The following is a 22,200-nucleotide window of genomic DNA, read 5'->3' on the forward strand; positions in this document are numbered from 1 at the left end:
GTTTTGCCTTTACATGCCTATCCATGTGCCAAATACAATCATTAACTGCAGTAACCATATCAATATTTCATTGCCCCATTTAAATGATTTAAAGTGTATATCCAACCAACATGTTTCTTTTAGTTTTATATGGAGTAGGGAAAGATTAAAACCCTGTTTGGTTTTAGCACAAATCAGGGACACAGCTAGATATAAATCTGACAAGGGTTTTAGTCTTCCCCTTCTAAGCTAGAGAAAAACATTTTTTTCTTTGGTCTGTGTTGCTGTTGTAACGTTCCCATCAATTCCTGTCTGATAAAACATTGTCAGCCGGGCAGAAAATCAGGGTAATTCTCTCAGACCTCTGGGTAGCAGGAACAATCTGACAGGGGTTCTAACCCTTACCTACCCTATCCAAAATCAAGGAAACATATTTTGACTGGACATACATTTTATACCACTAATATAAATATAATCACCTTTAAGTCCTTTTGAACCAGCAAAGCCAGGATATCCATCTGATCCATCATTTCCTGGGGATCCTTTAGCACCTTTTCTTCCAATTCGTCCACCTAGAAAGGCAATATGAACATGTGATGGAAGCCATGTGCTGTAGTTTGAATACAATTCCAAAATTAGTTTTTTCCAATGCTAAAGGAAGTGTAGGTAAAACTGCCTCTTTTCTTTGAGCCAAATCAACTTATTTAATAAGTGAGATAAAGCCCCGTATACACGCTGAGAATATCGGACAAATGATTGTCTGTTTATTTTTTACTTGCTAGTCTCATATCAAAAGTGAAGAGATTACTAAAGTTACGAAATTCAGAATAAAAATTAGGAAGTAATGTAATTATTGGTGCACCGACATTAAAATTCTGGTGCTGAAACCGAAAATGGCCTACGTATGCGTTCACCACTACGTGCCAGCATGAGGGGATGGGGGCACTTTAAACTTTTTTTAAAATTTATTTCATGGGGTTTTTTTTGCACTGTCCCTTTAAAAATGTTTTTAATCACTTTTATTCTTATCACAAGATATTCATGCATCCCTTGTGATAGAAATAATTAGTGACAGGTCCTCTTTATGGAGAGATATGGGGTCAATAAGACTCCACATCTGTCCTTTGCAATGTAAAGCATTGGATATAAAAAAAAGCATTGATATAGTGCTTTAAAAAACAAAATGGCTGGAACCGGAAGTGACATTGCTCCGGTCCTCCAAGGGCATAGAGATGAGTGGAGGCTATCTTTCCTTCACTAATCTCTATGCCCAGCGTCGGGATTGTTCGATGGTTTCTCAGGTAAGGCTGAGAACTACTGAGTGGGGTTTTTTTATCACCTGTATCGGTGCTTTTTTTCAGCCAATGGCTGAAAGGGGTGTTTTCAGCTGAAACGTTTCGGCCACCGAAATTTCGGTGCATACTTAAATGTAATGTATTTGTATTGTATTTTGGGCAAAAACTAAACTGGTTAAATGAAAATTGACGATCTGTTATTGTACGACAAAAATTTTCGTGATTGTCCATCGAGTAATTTCAGATGATTGCTGTGTACTAACAATTAGATTATCGTACGATCATTTTGAAAGCGACATTTTTCATATGATTTTCTGATCCTGTGTATAGTGCTTTAAATAGACAAAGATAGAAGAAAAGGAAAGAGAGGAGATGAACCGCTGATAAAAAAAAATGATGTTATAGGTCTGACTCCACTATATTAGTAGATTAATATTTATGTTGTCGTAAAAGATAAATATGCTGGCAGCCACTGCACATCTGCTTCTGGAAGAGTTGCCTGGCAGAGATCAGAGACCCTCTGATGTTATAAATGAGTCACTGGTCTAATCCAACAAATAACAAATCAGAGTAAAGTCAAAACTCCTTACTCCTGTGCATACTAACTCCAGATCAGTGCCTCTGAAAATACATGCAGGCAAGTGGTAGAGTGAGGTCCCCCCTTGGAAAAGGCTGGGAAACTAAGCAGGGCCTAGGAGGGAGGTGGGTGCGACTGCAGAAGAAGAGGAACAGGCAACATCATTGGCATTTCTCCTGCTCTCCCCCCTCCTGCCCTGGGGTTTCTCATCCTAGTTCCAGAAGAGAGAAGAGGGAGCCATATAGCTGGTGTAGCCCTCCTTTCCCCCTTCCTGGGTCAGGAGGAGCATAGGGCCATCTAACTTCAGGGACATGAGCGGCTACTGGCAGGGCCTGGGACCAAGAGCCCATTTGCACTGAACTGAACTAAACTGAACTGAAGAGACTGGTTGCACTGAGTTGTTCTATGGAAGTCATGATTGATTGAGGCTTCAGTAAAGATCATTAACTATATCCTGCCTCATGGTGCCATTATTTAGTAAGCATGATGCTCTGAAGAATGTGAGCATGAGTTCTGCTGATGTTCCTTGACTGTTAGGCCTGGAGAAGATGCCCAGTTTCTGGAACCCCCTTGGAGTGAAGGGGATGAAGAACACAGTGAGGAAGGTGGATCAGGGTCGGTCTCTGCCTGCCACCCACACATCAGGGAGAGCCATCAGGCAAAGTGCTTTATTGCCTGGAAGGTTACTGTTATGTTGGGGATCGGCTTGGATGATTGCTATGGCCAAATGCGAGGCAGCCCGCCATCCGACATACTGAAGTCAGGTAATCACCATGAATACTGAGCATTTTCAGAATATGTCAGCAATGATAACTGTATATTTAGTACAGACTTCCTTTAATTGATTGTAAAAGAAAACAAATTGATTAAATGATTGCAAAAGAAAACAAAAAAATTTAAATAACAAACATGTTACACTTACCTGCTCTGTGCAATGGTTTTGCACAGAGTAGCCCTGATCCTCTCTCCTGAGGTCCCCCTCCGGCGCTTCTGGCTCCCCTCCCCTTCTAAGTGCCCCCATAGCAAGTAGCTTATGCATGTGGACTCAATTCCAAGCTGGGCTCTGTGTGTCCATTGAAACACACCCCGCAGCTCGGTCTTGCCCCCCACCCTCTTCGCAGGCCAATGGCTCCTGGCTCCTGCTGCTGCCTCCATGTCCAGTGGGTAGAGAGAGAACAGAGAGAGTTGAACGGGGGGCAGAGAGCTGACCACACATTCTATGCATTGAAGTAAAAAGCTTCTGCCTTTAGAACCACTTTAAGATTTTCCTGGCACGACATGTAAAGTAATTCACTTTTAGTGAGAAGCTAATGTCTGCAGATGCAAGTTTCTGTCTCTCCTTACCTGGATACCCTGGGAAACCAAGAGGTCCTCTTAGACCAGGATCTCCTGGTTCTCCATCTCTTCCTGTCTGAAAAGCAGGTAATCCTGGGTTTCCTTGATAACCTTTTTGACCTTGCTGACCTTTTAATCCAGAAAATCCTGGAGGACCTATACAAAAAAGAATGTTTAGTCAGTGACTTAATAAAAGAATGAATAACACAATACAATGATGTCACAACCAAAATTACCTGTGAAAGGGCTGGGTAATCCCATTAGACCTGGAAGGCCAGGACTTCCTTTCTCTCCAGTTTCTCCATCAAGACCAACATTGCCAGGAAATCCTATATCTCCTGTTTCTCCTGTAAGCAAATTGGGAGAAATGTATTTTTACAGCTAGAAATGTTATCAGTTATGATTAGTTTTTCATCCATAGCTTTCCTGCCTAAATTCATCACTAGAGCACTAGCATACTTACTTTAAACCAAGACTTTGTTTAAACATTTTTCAGTTCTTTTTCATGTGTATAGATTTTTATTGATTTATATCTTTTTTTTTTTACTATGTACACTCTCTTACACAAATAAAGATTTAATATATGACAAAGGATTCCTTTGGCCATATGGGTTAGCTAATGAGACAGCACAGTTGCCTGCCTTTTGTCCTACTTTGCTGATTGAAACTACAGAATGAGCCATCTGTTAAGACACATGTTGCCATTCTGACTCATTCACATGTGTGTACAAATTTCAGCTTAATAGTGTTCTGTAAACACCAGGCTTTACAGCAAAACTGGAGCCTGAAGATCATGAAAAGGGGCTTAAAGCTCTACATGGTGACTCAAAATAGGAATGCACCCAGCAAACTATTTATATGCAGCCTTTCATATTTGCCTGACTTAAAGCAGCTGTTCACATTGGAAAAAAAGTAAAGGTGAGCAGCTGCAAATCCTGTAGCTGCTGACTGTTGATAAAAGGACACGTATTTGTCCAGGGCTCCAGTGCCATCCTCATCTGTTCTAGTTCTTCACTAGCCTTAAGGTTCCCGGCACTGGCATTCTATCTGTGGGCAGCCGGCTATGCTGCTTTCGGGTTCACACCTGGCTGCCCACTACGCATGCGCGAGCCATGCTGCACTTTGTGAATGGTCCTGCAGTCTTCTGGGACCTGTGATGTGTCCCAGAAGACAGTGGGGAGGGAGGTGGGGAGGAGAATTTCCACTCGGACTAGGCGATCTGAGTGGAAGTGGGAGAAGGTACATGTCAAAAACTAGGTAAACGCTCCCCTCCCCACCCAAAATGATGTGCCAAATATGGCAGAGAAGGTGGGGAAGCCTTAACGTGGAACTTCCTATTTTGGGTGAAATTATGCTTTTAAGACTACGTGAACACGTTGCAACAACAGCATAGTCTCATACATACCCTTCCTTGCCTCTCTCTTTCTAAAAGGGGGGGTCTATCTGATTAGAAAGTAGGCAAAAAGTTTCTAATATCACACAGAGAAGGGAAGTACATTCCCTATCTATGTGCATTGCCTTTCCTGACACATCAGTCAGTATGCTGTCCTCTCCCATCTCCAATTCCCTAGAAGCCGGCAAATGTATGTGCAAGTCCTAGCAATCCCTCTTCACCTCACACATTGCAGAATCCTGCACTGACCCCAGCTGAATGTCTGGGCAGCTTACAGCTAGACTAATCTTGTCAGGTCTTGCAGTTGCTCTTCTCCATCTCACACTGAATTCATGCCTGATGCTGGGAGTCAGTGTTCAAAGCTATCAGCCACCTGCAGCGTGGGATTCCTACTTCCTATATGTCACCTATGTGTCAGGTGCACCTGTAAGTTTTTCAGGTAGACCTGATCGAACAGTCCTTTTATCCCTATGGACTACTGGATGTAAACGGACTTGTGTCCATTTAAACCCGTCTATCTCCAATCCAATCTGTTTGGCTAAAAAAAAAATGGAAGGGGATCTATCCCCTTCCATCTAGATGGATTGGATTGGAAGGCACTCAGTTGTAAATGGAGAGCAGAGTCCATTTACACTGGGCTGCCTGTAGAGAAGAGCGGGCTCTGTATGTGTTCACTCTGCAGAAACTGGATCATCTGTCTGCTCTGAACATCAGGGGACCGGTGGACAGATCCCCTGCTTATCTAAACCTAGCCCTCCCCAAAGGACCATATCTACCATGAGACAAACAAGGCATTTGCCTTGGCGGCATTTTACAGGGGGGCGGTGCTGCCCCCAGACAGAAGGGACACATGTGGGTGTGAGCAGCAGGGTCACCATGGGGGGGGGCAACAGCCGGCACACAAGTAGGGGGACCAGCTGCAGAGGAGGGCAGAATGTTGGGTGGATCCCCAGTGTGAGCAAGGAGCAGTCGGGAGCCGGGCCCCACTGTCAGGCAAGCTCTGGTCAGGATCTGCAGTGTGGGCCAGGCTGCACCAGGTGGGTAGGCCAGGGGGTGCCACCAGATGGCCTGTGGAGGAGGAGGAAGAAGAGGACGAGGTCAGGGTGAAATAGCCCCTTCATTCTTTGTTGCAGCTGCTGCCGGAGATAGGACACAGGCTCAGCTACTGCTCCTGGCACCAGATCCTGACACCATCTGGAGGAGCCGCTGCTGGACAGGTAAGAGCTTGGAGGACTCCTGTCATGCTCCCCCCCATCATGCTGTCCCCCTTATGTCCTGCTGTCCCCCTGCCTCCCACCTGTCTCGCTGCTCCTCCCCCTGTCCCGCTGCCCCCATCCTGCTACTCCCTATCACATTGCCCTGTCACACCGCTCACCTCCTGTCCCGTTGCCCCCTCCTTACCTGCTGCCCCTTCCTTTCCCACTGCCCCCCCTCCTGTCGTCTCGCTGTCCCCCCACCTGCCTTGTTTCTCCCCTCCTGTCCCACCGCCCCCCTCCTGGCCCTCTGCCCCTCTCCTGTCCTCCCCCCCCCTCCTGTCCTTCTGCCCCTTCTTGTCCCATGGCCCCATCCCACTTCCCATCTCCTGTCCCGTTGCCCCTCTCCTGTCCCACTGCCCCCCACCTGTCCCGTTGCCCCTTCCTATCCTGTTACCCTCCTCCTGTTCCACTGCCTCCCACCTGTCCCACTGCCCCCCTCCTGTCCCACTGCCCTCCTCGTGTCTCATGGCCCCCCTCATCCCACTGCCCCCCGCCTGTGCTGCAACATTTCTGTGAACTACTGGAGTGTTCTGCACATGAGAGACCACTGTATGGGAAGTCATAAGAAGGAAAAAAAGTGCTCTGCACTGTAGACTTCTGTTCAATGAGCTGTATTATGTAATGTTACCTGCAATATAATGTGACTGTGATTACAAAAGTTGTGCTGGAGTGAAGGTGTGCAGTTAAGCATTAAATATGCAACTGGATTGGACATTCGTTCATTCTGGGTAATGGGTCTTAGGCTAGGAATGTGGAGGAGGTGGGCCTCAGTCCAAGAAAAGGGTAACACAATATGGCAGAGTATCTCCACACAACAAGTAGGTGACCATCCCATCCATGAAGCCGGGATGGGTCCAGAGTCAGCTTAGCATGAACAGACGCTCAACTGGGGATCCTTCCAGACAGATCAGGAAACTTCTATTTGTGTATGCTAGATGTCTTCTGACTGCCCATTGCAGGGTATGTATATATGCAGATGGGTCACACACACATACTTTCCCATCTATGTGCATTGTACTTAGGACAGAGAGGCTCCTTCTAGAAGCCTCTGTGAACCAACATTGTAGGGCTGGAGGGGGCGTGAAAGCTCTAAGTCATGGGAGATACAGGGCAATGCACATCTAGTATCTCCTAATTGTAGGTCTGGGGGCATGGCACAAAACTGACTACAGGAGATACAGGCGCATGTCTGCACGACATTCTGTATATCCTTGCAGGGATCTCAGGGATGCAAACTGACCATGTCAGTATGGATCTGCTTCCATGCTTGGTGTGGTCAGTTTTAAGCAGGAACCACAGGGAACAGGTAGGATCACCATGTATTTAGCAGAAACCTACAAAGTAAATACCGTACAGGCTACATTTACCAACAAGTATATGACTAACCAAACATATATGGATTTTTAAATTTCAAGGTAACATAGACACTTTTTATAAAATGTTATTATCTTAGTACTGACCATAAAAAATCAGCCATTATACATTTCCTTTAAGCACATTTTAGGGTGAGTTACAAAATCTTATCTTTAATATTGACATTGGGTAAATGTTTTCATATTAAGTTTATTACATAACTATCTTTATAATTAGGTGGGTTTAAATGTCAGGTCACTTTTTAGTCCCTGGTTTAGAACTAATAAGGCTGATTTACTTGAAAAATATTGAGATTATTCACTAAAAAATGTGTAAATGTTTGCATCAATTATCCAATCTTGTGCAAATTTCTGTTCACTTTGCATATTAAATCAAGTGTATATGTTTTTCATATGATTGGAATATTCACATAGTTGTTGAGTAAATATTCTCAATTCTTTCAGTAAATCATACAAAACATTCTCTTAATTTTTTAATAAGATTTGCATTTTAAAAAACCCATCTTACAATCATCACACAATTGCTCTGTTCTGCAAATGGGCAAGTGGGTATGAGCTCTGTGAATAGGCAAGTGAGATCCTGTCATTCAAGAATGCAATGCAATAGTGTAGTAATATGAGCAATATGAATGATGCAGAAAGCAGGAGGAGGTGGGCGAGCTGTGCAAATATCTCTGTAGTAGCTGCTGCTGCTACTGCTGCTGTTAAAATTCACAGCAGATCTGGAAGACAGCCACTCAGGACAGTATCTGGGGGATGTAAAGGAGACACTTCAGGGATGAATTTGTCAGAAGTAGCCACCTGCAGGTAATGGTAATACACCCCATTACACATAATTAATGTGTTTGGTGCTGTATCGCCAAAATATGCACACTAAATTTCAGCTTTAACAGCATATATATTAAGTAATGTAACCCCATTGTTTTGTGGGTGTTTGGAAATAGCATAACATACACCAGAATTCACTTTTAACATATCCTTTGTTAGTATGTTGCTATATATAGGTAGGGTTACCCCCTTAAAACTGTACACATATGAATTACACATTCTCTGTGGACAACAAAATACAGTTACAGATTGGATCCCATTACTAAGGATGGTTTCACAGGGGCTTCAAAATGTATAAGAGCAGCGTGAACAGCAAGTTTTGTTGACGCTTTTAAAGTACCATTCAACTCCAGTCCGTAAATGCTGAACACAGATCCAAAAGGGGGTGCTGACTGCAACTTTAAGCAAGCTGCTAGCAGTTTTCAGCAGGCTTTCAACAAGCTTTAAGAAGTTCTGAAGCCTGCTAGCAGCTTGTTTAAAGTGACAGCCAACACATCCATTAGGCTTTGTATTTAACATTTACAAACTGGAGTTGAATGCAGTTGAAAAGCTTCAACAAAGCTTGCTCAAAGCTCTGCAAATGCTTTATCAAAGATTGCTGTTCACACTGCTTTTGTACAAGCTGAAGTCCATGTGAAACAGGCCTTTCCTATCGGAACTGTATAGATAAGGGAAGTAACATCTTACTCTATATAACTGTGGGACTCCTGGAAGGAGTGTATTATATAAGCAGCAGTTTATTGGACTTGAAATCCAATATGGACTGGGTGTTCAACGTTTGAGCAAAATGGGACTTTCACAGTATCTTATGATACATGGAGATAATGTGAAACATCCTGTGGACCTTGGGATCTCTGGAACCTGATGTGTAAGAGTAAGTGCAGACTGGGAGTGGTAGAGGTGTTCATATATATTTGCTTTAATTTAAGGGGTGCGCTCTTATCTTTTTTACTGCTACCTTGTTTTTTCTCTGAAATGCACATTTTATTGTCATTTTGTTGAAATTTAATCACCAACTTCATCAGCTACAGAAACTGTGTTATTTATATGTGTTAATTTTTAAAGAGATGAGGCAGCAGCCCTATATGGGTGTAGATATGAAGGAATATTATCTGTGCATGCTTGATGTTTTAAAAATAATTACCTTTCTGAGCTGTAAGACTTGTAACATAGGTTGGTGGTCCAGCAACACCTTTTTCACCGTGTTCTCCCTATTCAATTTTGCCACAGAAAAAAAGATTTTATAATATGCATGACAGTAAAATACAAATACAAATACACTACAAACTTAAAGTAGTTCTCACTTTCAACAAGTAACGAAATACTTTTTGACAGGGGGACAACCCTTATATTAGCTATTCTTCTAGCTGAAAGCAGTTTGAAAGCTGCTAGAGCTAATTTATGGACAGCTAACCTCTGGTTCAACAGTCTAAGTGAAGGACGGTTATGGCAAGTGATTGATTTGAGCAACTGATTTATAAGAAATGTAATTGCATTTTACATTTTTTGGTTTCTGCACTAATGTAGAAATGATTACATACATTTATCTATGAATGATATAAAACACTTACTTACCTAAAGTTTAAATTAAATATTTATGGCCTTTAAATACTTGACACCACTAATTAACATCTTTTTTACATAATGGACTGTGAATCATTTTAAGTGCATGCTTTGTTCTAAGGGTTAATAGTTACTGATTCTTTAGAGCAGTGTACAAGTTGTATTTTTGTCTGAAATGTCAGTTGTAAGAAAAGAACAGGAACTCTGCAGCTTTAGGCAACAGATGATAGTCCCATGACTAATGTTCTAATTGTTTGTTTAGTCAGTTATGATTTGTCTGTAAAACAGATGGGGATTCCCACAAAGCAAAGTTCCCTTTGAAAAGTCTCTTTACCCTAGGCAGCAATAAACTTTTAAAATGGAATTAGGATTTCATGGGATGTGGTACATCCTGATAATAAATCACAGAGACACAGTGGAAGTTGCGTGGGCTGATGTGGTATTCCAATTAAATCATTCATAATAACCTGCCTGTACTCATTGACTATGATTCTAAAAGTCAGTTCTCCTAGTATGAAGAATCTAATAATGTATTTTACAATTTAGGCAACACACTGGGAACAAAGACACAAAAAATCCTATGAATCAAAGTAGTGAAAATTAAAAATGCTGAAATTTGGACTTTAAGATCCTAATTGGTTGCAATAAAACACAGTAGTCCCTGGAGTGAGTACACATTTATACAAATGAAGTCCCCTATCTAATACTACCTTTTTGAAAGAATGTTTGGTTCATATGTGCTCTGCCTAGAACGCAGGTTATAGGTTACAATCATTAATTCTGCAATCACTATTTCTATTCAAAGAAGCAATCTGTAGTCAATAAAACCTGATTAACATAGGTGTGTATAATTAGATCTCATTGTGTGTGCTGGTTACATTGTGATGCTGGTGACAATCGAAGATGTGTTTTTATTAGTGATGCACCGATATATTGGCCGCCAAAAATTATTAATAAATAACAAAATAGGGTTTTCTGCATTTTGCTGATAGAAAAAAAAGTGCTGATAATGATAATTGACCTAAATGCAAAATCGCGTCCTATTGATTTCAATCCAAAATCGCGTCCCATTGACTTCAATACAGAATCATGTCCCATTCTCTTTAATGCAAAACACCCCCTATTGACTTCAACGCAAAATTGCATCCCATTGACTTCAATGCAAAATCACATCCCATTGACTTCATTGCAAAAATGCCCCTATTGATTTCATTGCAAAAATGCCCCTATTGACTTCAAGGCAAAAATGCCCCTACTGACTTTAATGCAAAAGCATCTCTATTTAAGTTTCATTTTCTGGCCAATTTTTGTGTTTTGCTTTCAATAATATGTATTTTATGTTACTGGATTGTATTTTTTAAATTCATATTAATTTAAGTTCATGATATTAATTAAAAGTCAAATATAATACAATCATATATAAAAAATATATATTTTTAAAAAAACTATCCATTCTGAATTTTCAGTTTTGGTTTCGGTCCAGAAATTTCATTTCGGTGCACCACTAGTTTTTATACACAGATATAACAAATACTGCCTTTGGCTTCTTGAACATGGGCACGTTATGCAGCATAAATACACTGCATATTTCTGGTTCCCCAAATGAAGATGCATACAGTTGCCCATAAATATGAATGGGTGTATACAACTTTGTGCTGCTATTAATGCAAAGTAGCACACATGCACAGACATAATGTTCCGAATGCACACTTCAGGATGTTATGCCTGTGCACATGCACTACCTTATGCTAGTAGCGGCACTTACAGCTGCCTTCACCTATTCATGTCTATGGGCGGCTGTATGCAACACCAGGACATCTCGGGCACTAAAATTATGCATTGTGCTTATGCTGCACGGGAAAATGCGCCCATTTGCATGAAGTCTGATGGACATTAATGTGGAGCCTAAGTAAAATGTATGTTCTCAGCTGAGCACTATACAAGATAAGCTGAGAACTTCACCAGCACTGAAGTCTATTGGCATGGTTTAATTCACATACAGTGAGACTGGACAGAAATATTGCTGGATAATAATATATACATAAATTTTTTTTTACCTTCAGTCCTTTAAAGCCAGGTGTTCCATGATTACCGTTGAGTCCAGGCAATCCCTATTAAATATATATAAAACAAGACTGAGCTGAAAAAACAATACTTTCTAGACACCTTAGTCTGAATGGGGTACTAAGCACAATAGTATTTCTCCCTGTTCTTATCATAAGGGTATTTATAACCCACATTCTCTGATGACAGGTGCATTTCTGACTTGGGGTTCCAGTAGTTGCAACTGTGAAGCTTTCATAATTATCAGTTGATAGCCTTCCCTTCCAGCTTCTATCTATCTATCTATCTATCTATCTATCTATCTATCTATCTATCTTTATTTATTTTAGCTACATATCTAAAAGCCCATCTTGGCTTTTTTTTTCTTTCCCATGCCCTGTTTTTTAAACAAAAAAAAGGTTGGAAAGTAGAATACACTCTTCATTCTTCACACTTCAGTGATGCCCTCCCCATCTGCCTCTATCCTCCAGCATTGGTCCACTTCCCAAGGAGCTCAGGCCGTCACCGACACACCCCAGGGTGTTCATCATCATGTCAACCTGGGCTCACAATACAATGCTACAAAAAATGGCACTGACATTATACCAGTGATGGAGCTGTAAACTGTTAAATGGAGAGCTATAGAGATTAAAAAAACATGTTTAACTTACATTTTCTCCTTTGTCTCCAGGTGCACCATCATTCCCAGCAGGTCCCTGGAAATAAATCAGATTATTATGAAATCCATAATTCCATTGAGTAAATAAAATACAGCTTGTGGAGGTACAGAAGCATCTGAATGTATACCTCAGGCATCAAAATAAACAATATTTCACATTTTTTTCACATCTTTCTTGACAGCCTAGTTCACTTACTGTGATTTTCTAATACATTTTTTATTCTATTTTTGTTTTGTAACTTCCACTTTTGGGTGTGCTCCACTGATCCCAGCGTGCTGCTTTCTCCTTGCTCCCCAAAGCTGCCTGGTCACTTAGGTCACCAGAGCACCACTTTACTGTGTTAACAGTGTATCCTGAACAGTGTACCCTTGTATCCTGAAACTACAGCGGCAGACTAACCTGTGACAAAACCTTCATAGGACTACATACAAGCGATCTTTACTGATTACTAGAGGTGTCTCTCCTGCATGTGTTCCTACTGCACCTATTCCCTGATGCCCCTTCTTTATGTGAATTGAGGATAGGCCTTGATAACTGTTAAGATGGTGGGGGTGAGTGAAGTTCCATCTAATACTTTCACAACACAAATGCCAAATTTATGCTTTTATTTATTAGGTTACATTTACCAGGAATCTTAAAGTAACAGTTTTTAAGGGGATGCCAGTGTATTCAATGTTTTACATTTTTAAATTAATGTCAACATTTGCAGAAAAAAAATGAAAAGAGAAGATAACATATCTAGTCTGAAGGGATAAAGATATAAATTAAGTATGATTTAAAGATCATTTGCTTAAAACGTTTCGTTTTAGCTTTGGATAAAATAATGAAAGTTAAACCCCTGGCAGTTTATTTTGTGCCAAGTGTGTCCCATTGGGGAAATTTCTTTTTACTTCCTGTCCTGGAGATGCAAGAACAAGTGAACATAAATGTCTCAAAAGTAAGAGAGATTCTTTTCTTAGAGAGTTGTCTCCTGAACAAGTGTCCTTATTAGATGAACCTGTACAATTTTGTTATTCCCATCAATTTAAGTTTCGCTAAAAGGAGTCAACAAAGTGAATCTCCCCAGTGGAGTCATAGACAGCAATTTAAACTCAACAGGAGTTCCAACCATACTCACTCTATGCAAGACTTAAAAAGGTATTTATATAGAAAACTTTAAATAATGGACCTCAGGTTATAGTTGAGATCAACTTTGAACCTATATTGTTATCCCTGGGAAAGAGGTGGATGGTAGTCTTGAGAGCTGGCAACTTTTAAACAATAGAACTGAAATTGTCCTCTTGGTTTTTTTTAAAGAGACCATTAGGTCTTCCACACTTTTGTGTTCAATAAATGTAGAGAACCATAGTTAGGAGGTGAGGGTTTGCTTCTAGAGAGCTAGAGTGCATATTATTTCTGCATTTCAGTGCACCAACATTTTTTTAAAATTTTTTACTGGGAAGAGGTCTTAGACGGTTGGGAAATAGGCAGTCAGAAGTTTTCCCAAGACAACATTGGCAATTTAAATATTTGGTCTCTCACTTGGTACCAAATGTTTTAGTGTTCCCAGAAAATATGAAGCAAAGTTCCAGAGAATTGGTTACAAATTTCTTTGTGTATTTCTGCTTTTGCAGCCAAATCGGGATAACACCTATTTTATATTTGTTGCATATTATGATTACCAGAGCATACCTTAAAAAATATTTAAAAATTTCTGGTTACCTTTTTACTTGCTTAAAAATTCCATATATGCTCTCCCTGCTTTGTAATGTCTAGAAGTGATCTGTGGAGTAAAACGTAACTAACCATCTCTTTACTGCGTTCACAATTCTTCATGATCTGCTGTAAGCTAGATTTGAACTCTGTGCTGCCAAAGTGTTAAAAATTTAGAAACTACCCTCCTGCATTGTATGTTAATAAGGTATAGCTCACTCTGTGAACTGAAAAGACAATGTAAGACTGTTCAGAAATTCTTAGAATCAGCCATGACACCTTCTCCTTAAGATTTTTTTTTAGGTATACTGTGTGAATGGGAACACAAAACAAATATAATGTGGGGTTTTCTCAAATTCGACTTCGAAAGTGGAAATACCCTTGAAAACAAGTAGTAAAAGGCACATGTCAATTGCTTGTACAAACACAGAGTGTAAGACAGGTAAAATGCTTCTATTGTTTGTATACTGTATGTATTGGTCAGTCTTTTATATTGCTGTAATTTACCCTTGCTCCAGGGAAGCCCATAATACCTTCTTCTCCACGCTCTCCTGATAAAACATCTTTACCCTACAAAGTAAAGCACATTTTAGGACAAAGAAGTCATACTTATTTCCCTGATTAGCAATACCAATGTTATTAACAGGACTGTGCCAGCTTCTTGACGTCTACTGTGTCTGTAATCTACATTCATCATCATTTGCATCGGATATCTGTTTTACTCTATATTTGCAGTGCATTTTACATTGGCGGGGTTCTAGTTCATGTAAAAACATAATATAGTAAAAGTATTCTCTATGGACTTCTACAGGAATATTTAAAGTAGAGCAAAACTTTTTTTTCCATTTTGGATAGCATAAGGGAGGATTATAACCCCCTTTTGCTATCTTTTTCTCATTGGGGAGATTTCCCTTCACTTTCTGTCCCATAACCAAAACAGAAAGTGAGAGGAATTCCCAGCAAATTTAGGGAATCTCTTGGGGACCTCCAGGTCACTAGAACTAATGTCCCCATTGGAAGATTTCCCCCCTTTATTTTTCTAGGGACAACCCACAATTTGTGATTTTCCTTTACTTTCACTTTCAATGTTAATGGTAAACTTGTCAAATAGAGAGGGTGAATCTCCATAACAGAGATACAGACAGCAATAAAAGGTGTTCTAATCCCTCTGCACTCTGTCCAAAACAAAACAAAAAGTTTGCCTTTAAAACCCAATAAAAACTTTAAATATATATGAAAAAATACTGTTGAATTAGGAAAAATTAAAAAACAGTTGCATTAAATTTTTTTTGGGAGTAATGTTGATATTGGTCCTACAAAAGCGAATGGTATAAATATTTTTTTTCAGTTTACAAAGTGTTTTGTGGTAGCCTCAACAGCAAGCTCTCATAGCTCATCTACCAGAAAAATGTACATATTTCTGCTATGGGCCTGTTTATATGCCAATAACCTTTTTTTTTAACTAAAGAAACCAAATAGTACATATACTCCTTTTTTAGGACAAACAAGGCTTCTTTTGAAGATATTGTCTTGCAAAATTATTCTATTTTTTATGCGATCTGTAGACAAAAAGATGTAGAAAAAACCCTAAAAACTGCACTTATTTTTTTTAACAAATCAATATAGAAAAAAAGTTTGAACATTAACAGAGAAGTTATTTAGGGCTGATTATTGTTAACTATGGGGGTCATTAAGGGGTAAAATATAAACTCATTTCTTTACTTATTTGGTTGCTAAGTGATATCATATGCAGATCAAAGGTCACAGTTTGATCTGCAGATGAATGTGACAGAGTAAAAACTATGTAACAGTAATGTTGCATTGTATATTTGAATGATACTTTTGGGCACTGTTTACAAACACTGTTTGAATTCTCCATTTTGGGTAGAATTGGCTACTTTAATTCAGTACATCATTATCAGAATCAGATCCAAATCAAGAATCAACCAGGCAGGGAGGATGTGATGTTGCTAAATGATGATGATATACAACAAATTGATCAACATAGTGACTAAGAAATAAACACACATGTTTTGCAGCATTGGGATCTTGGGTTCAATTTCCACTGCCAACAGTATGTGCATAGATATTATATGATCTGTCTGTGTTCTTTCTTCCACATCCCAAAACATTGTATTAGCTAATCATCCCTAAAAAACATGAGTGCTTGTTTAACTGTGGTAGGGAAATTAGAGTACATGTAGTTTTTTTGCAGAGAAAACATAAATGGTTTATCATAAAGCAAATTTCTATATATATAATACATTTTAATTTTTTTTACATTTTTTCTTCAGTAACTCCACTGATAATAACAAGAATGATGATGAAAATAATGATGAAAAAAATGACAGCTGTCTTAAAGACACAGTTGACCCTTACCGAAAAACTGTCTATGCATGTAAGGGGCATCTGTACAATTTGGTGTAAACATCACACTCATTGTACTTTTGCGCATGCCCAGCATATCCGGCCCTCAGCCTTTAACTCTGCCCGGATGCCACTCTCATTCATTGTGTAATTGTGACTGTGCACACTTCCTGCACAACCATCTGTGGCATCTGTGTGCCATCCTGCAACCATTCTTGGTGAGAGAACTCATGTAATGTAATGTAATGAGCTCGCTCTGGTATGCACATTACTTCGTACTTGGGCAGCAATGTATGTACTGGGTTTGGATGAAGTAGGATTACTGGATGTGCTGTTACTGAGAGCCAGTAGATCTAGTGGGTGTGCAGGTATTGGCCACAGCCGATCTTTAGGATATTGAGGAATATAGAATACACATAACTGCCCTTTATTACTAATAGAGAAAGAAACACTGACATTCTATTATATATAAAAGTATATTCTAAATGCTAATATTTGACAAATTAATTCCATGAAGTAGTGAAGTACTGCAGTCTACAGCCATTTTAAGTCTTCCAGAGACATTCTAATATTTTATCATCAATATACTTATATGTATGTAAATGAACCTCAAGACAGCCAGAACAAATACCCCCTTCCAAATAATACCACTCAAGTATTTCATAAAATCAATTACTTACTGGTTCTCCAAAGTCTCCCTTCTCTCCTTTTTCCCCTTTTTCAGCCTGAACAGCACAAACAGATATTTTTATAAGAATATTTTCCATAAATTACATCTTTCACAAGTTAAAACTTGATGTTTAACCTTCACAGGAATGAAAAGACTTTTCAATGATTTTTCAGATTTGTTTGAATAGACCTTGATGTAAACATTGTTGATAATGTTAGTATTTATAAACTAAATGTTCATGTGGCATCCATGTTTTGTGATCATTTACCAAATTTTCCATTTACCAAATTTGTGCATTGTTTACATAAACCATTACATGATGGTTTTGCTTTACTGCTCCTTTTCACAATGAAAGTCTTCGGGCCTATTTTACTAAATGACAGATACTATTTACTGAGCAAACAGAATGTTTACTAAGCTCAGTAAAGGATGTGTGATTGCTTTCAATAAACAACCATGTTCAAGGGCAACAAACAAGCGTTTTCAAGTACACGACTGGTTGATTGAAGCAAACACAGCCCTATGAAGGTATAAATATATATGGCACCCATTCAGAATATATCTGTAGAACACTTATACCATGACATCAGTCAGAAATAATAGATCAATACAATGGTTATTTGCATTTTGGAAACCGTTATCCCAACCATGAATAAAGTTCTGTATATCCAGCTTCAAAATAAAGCTGGCTATGCATGGTTCAAATTGTTGCTGATTTCTGCTCAACTGGCCAAAATTCATGCAGTGGGCAGCCCTGTGGAAACCCCTTTGCTTGACAAAAAACTATTTTTCGATCGACTTATGTCAAAGGAATCAGTTGAAAGCTTTTTCCTCAGAATAGTACCTGCATCCAACTAGATGCAGGCACTGACTGAGTATCCAGCAGCAGCTGGAGTAGGGGCTGCCCAGGGGCGGACTGACCATTTGGAAACTAGACACTGCCCGAGGGTCCAGGGTCAGTTGGGGGCCCCATGAGATGCCCCTGGTACGTTTCATAGGCTTTTTTGGGTGTGGTTTGAGTGTGGACGAGGACACAGGAGCCCCATGATCCCCTATTGCCCGGGGGCCCTATGAGTTGTCAGTCCGCCCATGGGGCTGCGTAATATAATTTTCCAAGGCTGAGGGATACTCTTCAAGACTTAGACTGGGAGGGATTATTGTCTTTGAAGAACACAGAACACAAATGGCCTTACTCTAGATCAACTGTGGGTATAGAGTTCTGTATGCAGAGGTTTTCTATTTATTTCTTCCATTTATTTATTTTCCTATTGGTTGAACTAGTTGGACTTTTTTTTACCAGATTACCTATGTAACTATATATTAATCAGCAGTGGGAATTCCTCTAACCGTGCTGTTTAGCATGAATGGAGGAATTCAAGTATTTATCTTGGTCAGCCTGAGGTAGGAGATGGTGGGGACTGAACAAAAGAAATATATGAGTGTATAGCTAGGCTTATACTAAATTCACTACTAACAATAGGAACCAGGGGCGGACTAACCATTTGGAAACTAGGGCACTGCCCGAGTGCCCGGGGTCAGTAAGGGGCCGCATCAGATGCCCCTGTTACCTTTTTCATAGGCTTTTTTGAGTTTGGGCAAGGACCCAGGGGCCCCATGATCCCCTATTGCCCAGGGGCCCAATGAGTTGTCAGTCCGCCCCTGATTGGAACTATTGTGTTTACAACTTGCAGAAATACAGTAGCAGAATAATTAAGTTATTTTGTTCATGGTAAGGTCATATCAGAGAAGATTCTTACCAAATAATCTATTAAGGAGATATCAGATGGTCTAATGAACTCTAAGTGGCATGGTGCACCAGTGGGTCCTGTTGTTCCAGGTTCACCCTGTGGAGGATGGGAAAGAAAACAGGTTACATACAACTTTAATTTCTTTTTTTCCTGGTATCTTCACTTTGTCAGTGGACAAATGTCCCCATCTGCATGTCTTCTTTTTATTCCTGCTTATTTATTTTTTAATCAGGAAATAAATGAAGGAGAAAGTGAGCATGAACAATGACATTCATAGGCACAAGGTCAGAGAGTACTGATTCAACTAAGACCCTGGGACAGTGTACCTTGCATCTGACCATTCATTTGTGTAGGCTATCTTTGTAGTAAATATGTTTAGCTTCAGACCTGTACTAAAAATTGTCCTAGAATGTAATAAAGGTTTATATTTCATGGCATTTAGGTACAAACGTCCACTAGGAAAAACTGATATATATATATACTTCTCAGCAATTATTTAAGTGGAGGATACTGCAGGCACATGTTAAGGCAGACTTTGAGGGTTACCTTGCAACCCTCCATTTAAAATAACTGTAAGGCCTAGTGATATACAGTAATTGGCACCTAAAAATGCCCAGAAGTTGGGGTATAAGGTAAATATTTTTTTAACATTTTTTCAAAGAGTGTTGTATTTTCTATATTTCTTTTTACTGAGTCTTTTTTTTAACATAGGGATGGGAGGATGCAAAATAAATGGGCCATGCATTTTATTCATTACATAGTGTCGACTGTCTATAAACGTATTGCATTATACTGGTGGACCTAAAATGAACATCATGCTGCACCATGAATTACTCCATGATAACTAAAATTATTTTTCTCAAGCATTTAAATGCAAAGAAATCTTAGTAGTAGATGGGCATTTACAATGTGTTGAAATGGGCATACTTCATGTTTTCTTTCAATCCATCTTTATTAGAAAGGAAACAGCAATTCATTTCTCACAAAGGATTAAGGAAGGTCTACCTTTTCTGCCTGTGTATAACTGTGAAATCCATAATTTCATTGTCATCCTTTAACAATTCAGTTACAATTTCTTTTAAGACTGCCCTCAGCAACTTTTAACTCTTCAATCTATGGAAAAGTTAATAAAAGTGCTATGAGCACTTTGATGCTATCTTTAATTCTTTTCTTTGAGGCCTCCACAAAACATGATAAGAGAAAAAGTGTTCAAAACACAGGATACAAAAAAATTAATCTATTAATTTGAATTGTAGGGACCATGCACTTAGCAGTAGAGTGACTAGCTCAATGGAGCTAATCTGTAGTCAGCCTTGGTTTGAATTGTTATAGTTCTGCATTCATTGGATTTTCCCTAAGCACATGGTATTGTTTGCCCATGCCTGCTGCAGGGAAGTGTTTCTCAGCAGATATTGTAATAAGAAACAATATTGCTGAGTTAGGAATATTTATGTTTCCCTGGCCAACCGCTATGAAGTTTATTGCCACTGACACATGCTGGGGAAGGATATAAATACGTGGGATAGCTTCTCAGAAGGGTATTTTGTTCTTGTGTCCTGGGCTGTTGCCAAAAGAGGAGGCTACAATGGAGGTATTTGCCTTTCAGCCCCACTGTCCGGGAAGGGTAAAGCAAAGAGTGTGGATGCCCAGCCCTGGTGGAGGGTACACAAGGTAGGAGAGGAGCTGGAACTTTGTTGGAGTACCAGTGGAAGGAGCTTCACTGTTAAAGAGTGTACTGGAGAGCTGGGTACAAGCTGCTGCCAGTGGAAATTTCAGGAGGTGGCTCAGCTATAAAGGTATTAGTTCTGCCTGAAGGTGTTTAACTGTCTGAAGAATACAGATTACCATTCTCAGATAAAAGGCTCTTATCCCGTATTGCTTGTTGCTAGTGGAGACACCTGGACTCATTGTTGGATGCATTTTGGGTATCCTGTGCCCCAAAAAGCTCTCTCCTTGAGTTTATTGTGCCCTAATAATTTAAGTTGTAGATTTTCCAGGTAATGCACACAAATGGCTCCATAGGATCTTTAAAGCAAAAGAGCAACCTTTACACAATCAAGCATGACCATCACACTTTGCAAAGAAAACCCAATTATGTTCAAGAAAATAGATGATTGAAATTAGCACAGCCTCAATTTATTTAGTTAATGATGAACATGCTGTACTCCTTTAGAAAATCAAACCTTATGTGTGTACATTTTAATGAAACTCATTCAAGTTCTATTTGTTCTCAACACAGACTGGCACAAAATGTATCATATGCATAATACAATGAATAATTTGTATGTTCATCATAACAAATCATTTATTCACCTGTGTTTGGCATGGTATACCTGGGAGCCCTGGCTTGCCTGGGTCACCCTGTAATGACACAAAAATAATAGGAATAAGGCTTTAAATGCATACAGGGAAATTAAAAAATGCTGTAATGTCATTTTTCTGATGGTATGTCCCCTTTAATATGTCTTGCTTCTAATGCATGAAAGCTTTGCATCAGTTTTGTTACATGTACCGACACATGTGCCAGGTTCAAGTAGTTTTTACTACTGCCACCTTTAGAATTTGTTAATATGTAAGCAACAAGTTACTGCCAGTTTAATGATAAGCGAACCTGTGGTGATTGAGACCAACACAAAGTAGGCGTACAGGGGGAGGGGTTTGTAGTGTATTCATTACCTTATTAATATATTTTACATTTGCAGCATTGGTTGTTGGATGAGGGACATGCCATCTTAGCAACCAATGAGGCAAGTCACACTGAACAAACATATGCAGAGCCTGGTGGGAGTAAGAGGCTAGTTCCCCATTAGGTCTGCTTTGCCTGTGATTGATAGTGGATTGCAATGGGTGGATCCATAGCCAGTATTCAGTCCAACAGCAGTTGTAGAATCTGCCCACTGCTATCTTCCTGTCACATGGACGGAGCCTGATGGGAGCTTTGATGTTAGTTCCCCATCAGGTCTGCCTTGCCTATGATCAACAGTGCACAGCAGAGGGTCCCCATCAAGCTCCGCATGTCCAGTTAAAAACTCCTTAGTCATGCCCCAGTCAGTGTCAGTGTGATGAAGCAGAGACTGAGGAGGGAGGGAAAACTTCCCTCAGTGCCAGTATCCACAGATTCATACATGTATTTCTTTTGCTACTGTGATATATATGCACTATTTAGTGAAAAAAGATTACTAAGAAAAATCAACTACTCGACTACTGCAACTCCCTCCTCATTGGCTTACCTTTACATAGGCTATCCCACCTTCAGTCCATCATGAATGCTGCCAGACTCATCCACCTTACCAACCATTCAGTGTCTATCCCCACCAATCCCTCCACTGACTTCCACTTGTTCGACAAATAAAATTCAAAGTACTAACAACCACTTACAAAGCCATCCACAACTCTGCCCA

At 39.7% G+C, this 22,200-nt stretch overlaps 1 protein-coding gene across 1 annotated transcript in view; it reads right to left on the minus strand.

The window, feature by feature from the left end:
- Positions 1 to 22,200, minus strand: part of COL4A2 (collagen type IV alpha 2 chain) — a 288,895-nt gene that overhangs the window by 98,025 nt on the left and 168,670 nt on the right. The window contains exons 13-22 of the mRNA XM_089693591.1: positions 21,113 to 21,160; positions 18,809 to 18,895; positions 17,062 to 17,106; positions 14,522 to 14,584; positions 12,314 to 12,358; positions 11,657 to 11,710; positions 9,181 to 9,247; positions 3,423 to 3,533; positions 3,196 to 3,342; positions 459 to 551 (exon numbers count right to left, since the gene is read on the minus strand). Coding sequence (XP_089549717.1) covers positions 459 to 551; positions 3,196 to 3,342; positions 3,423 to 3,533; positions 9,181 to 9,247; positions 11,657 to 11,710; positions 12,314 to 12,358; positions 14,522 to 14,584; positions 17,062 to 17,106; positions 18,809 to 18,895; positions 21,113 to 21,160 — 760 coding nt within the window. The remainder of the gene's footprint in view (positions 1 to 458; positions 552 to 3,195; positions 3,343 to 3,422; positions 3,534 to 9,180; positions 9,248 to 11,656; positions 11,711 to 12,313; positions 12,359 to 14,521; positions 14,585 to 17,061; positions 17,107 to 18,808; positions 18,896 to 21,112; positions 21,161 to 22,200) is intronic.

This window comes from Staurois parvus, unplaced genomic scaffold (assembly GCF_062004578.1).
Source record: "Staurois parvus isolate SC_StPar_1 unplaced genomic scaffold, SC_StPar_1.0 ptg000634l, whole genome shotgun sequence".
Lineage (NCBI taxonomy): Eukaryota > Metazoa > Chordata > Amphibia > Anura > Ranidae > Staurois > Staurois parvus.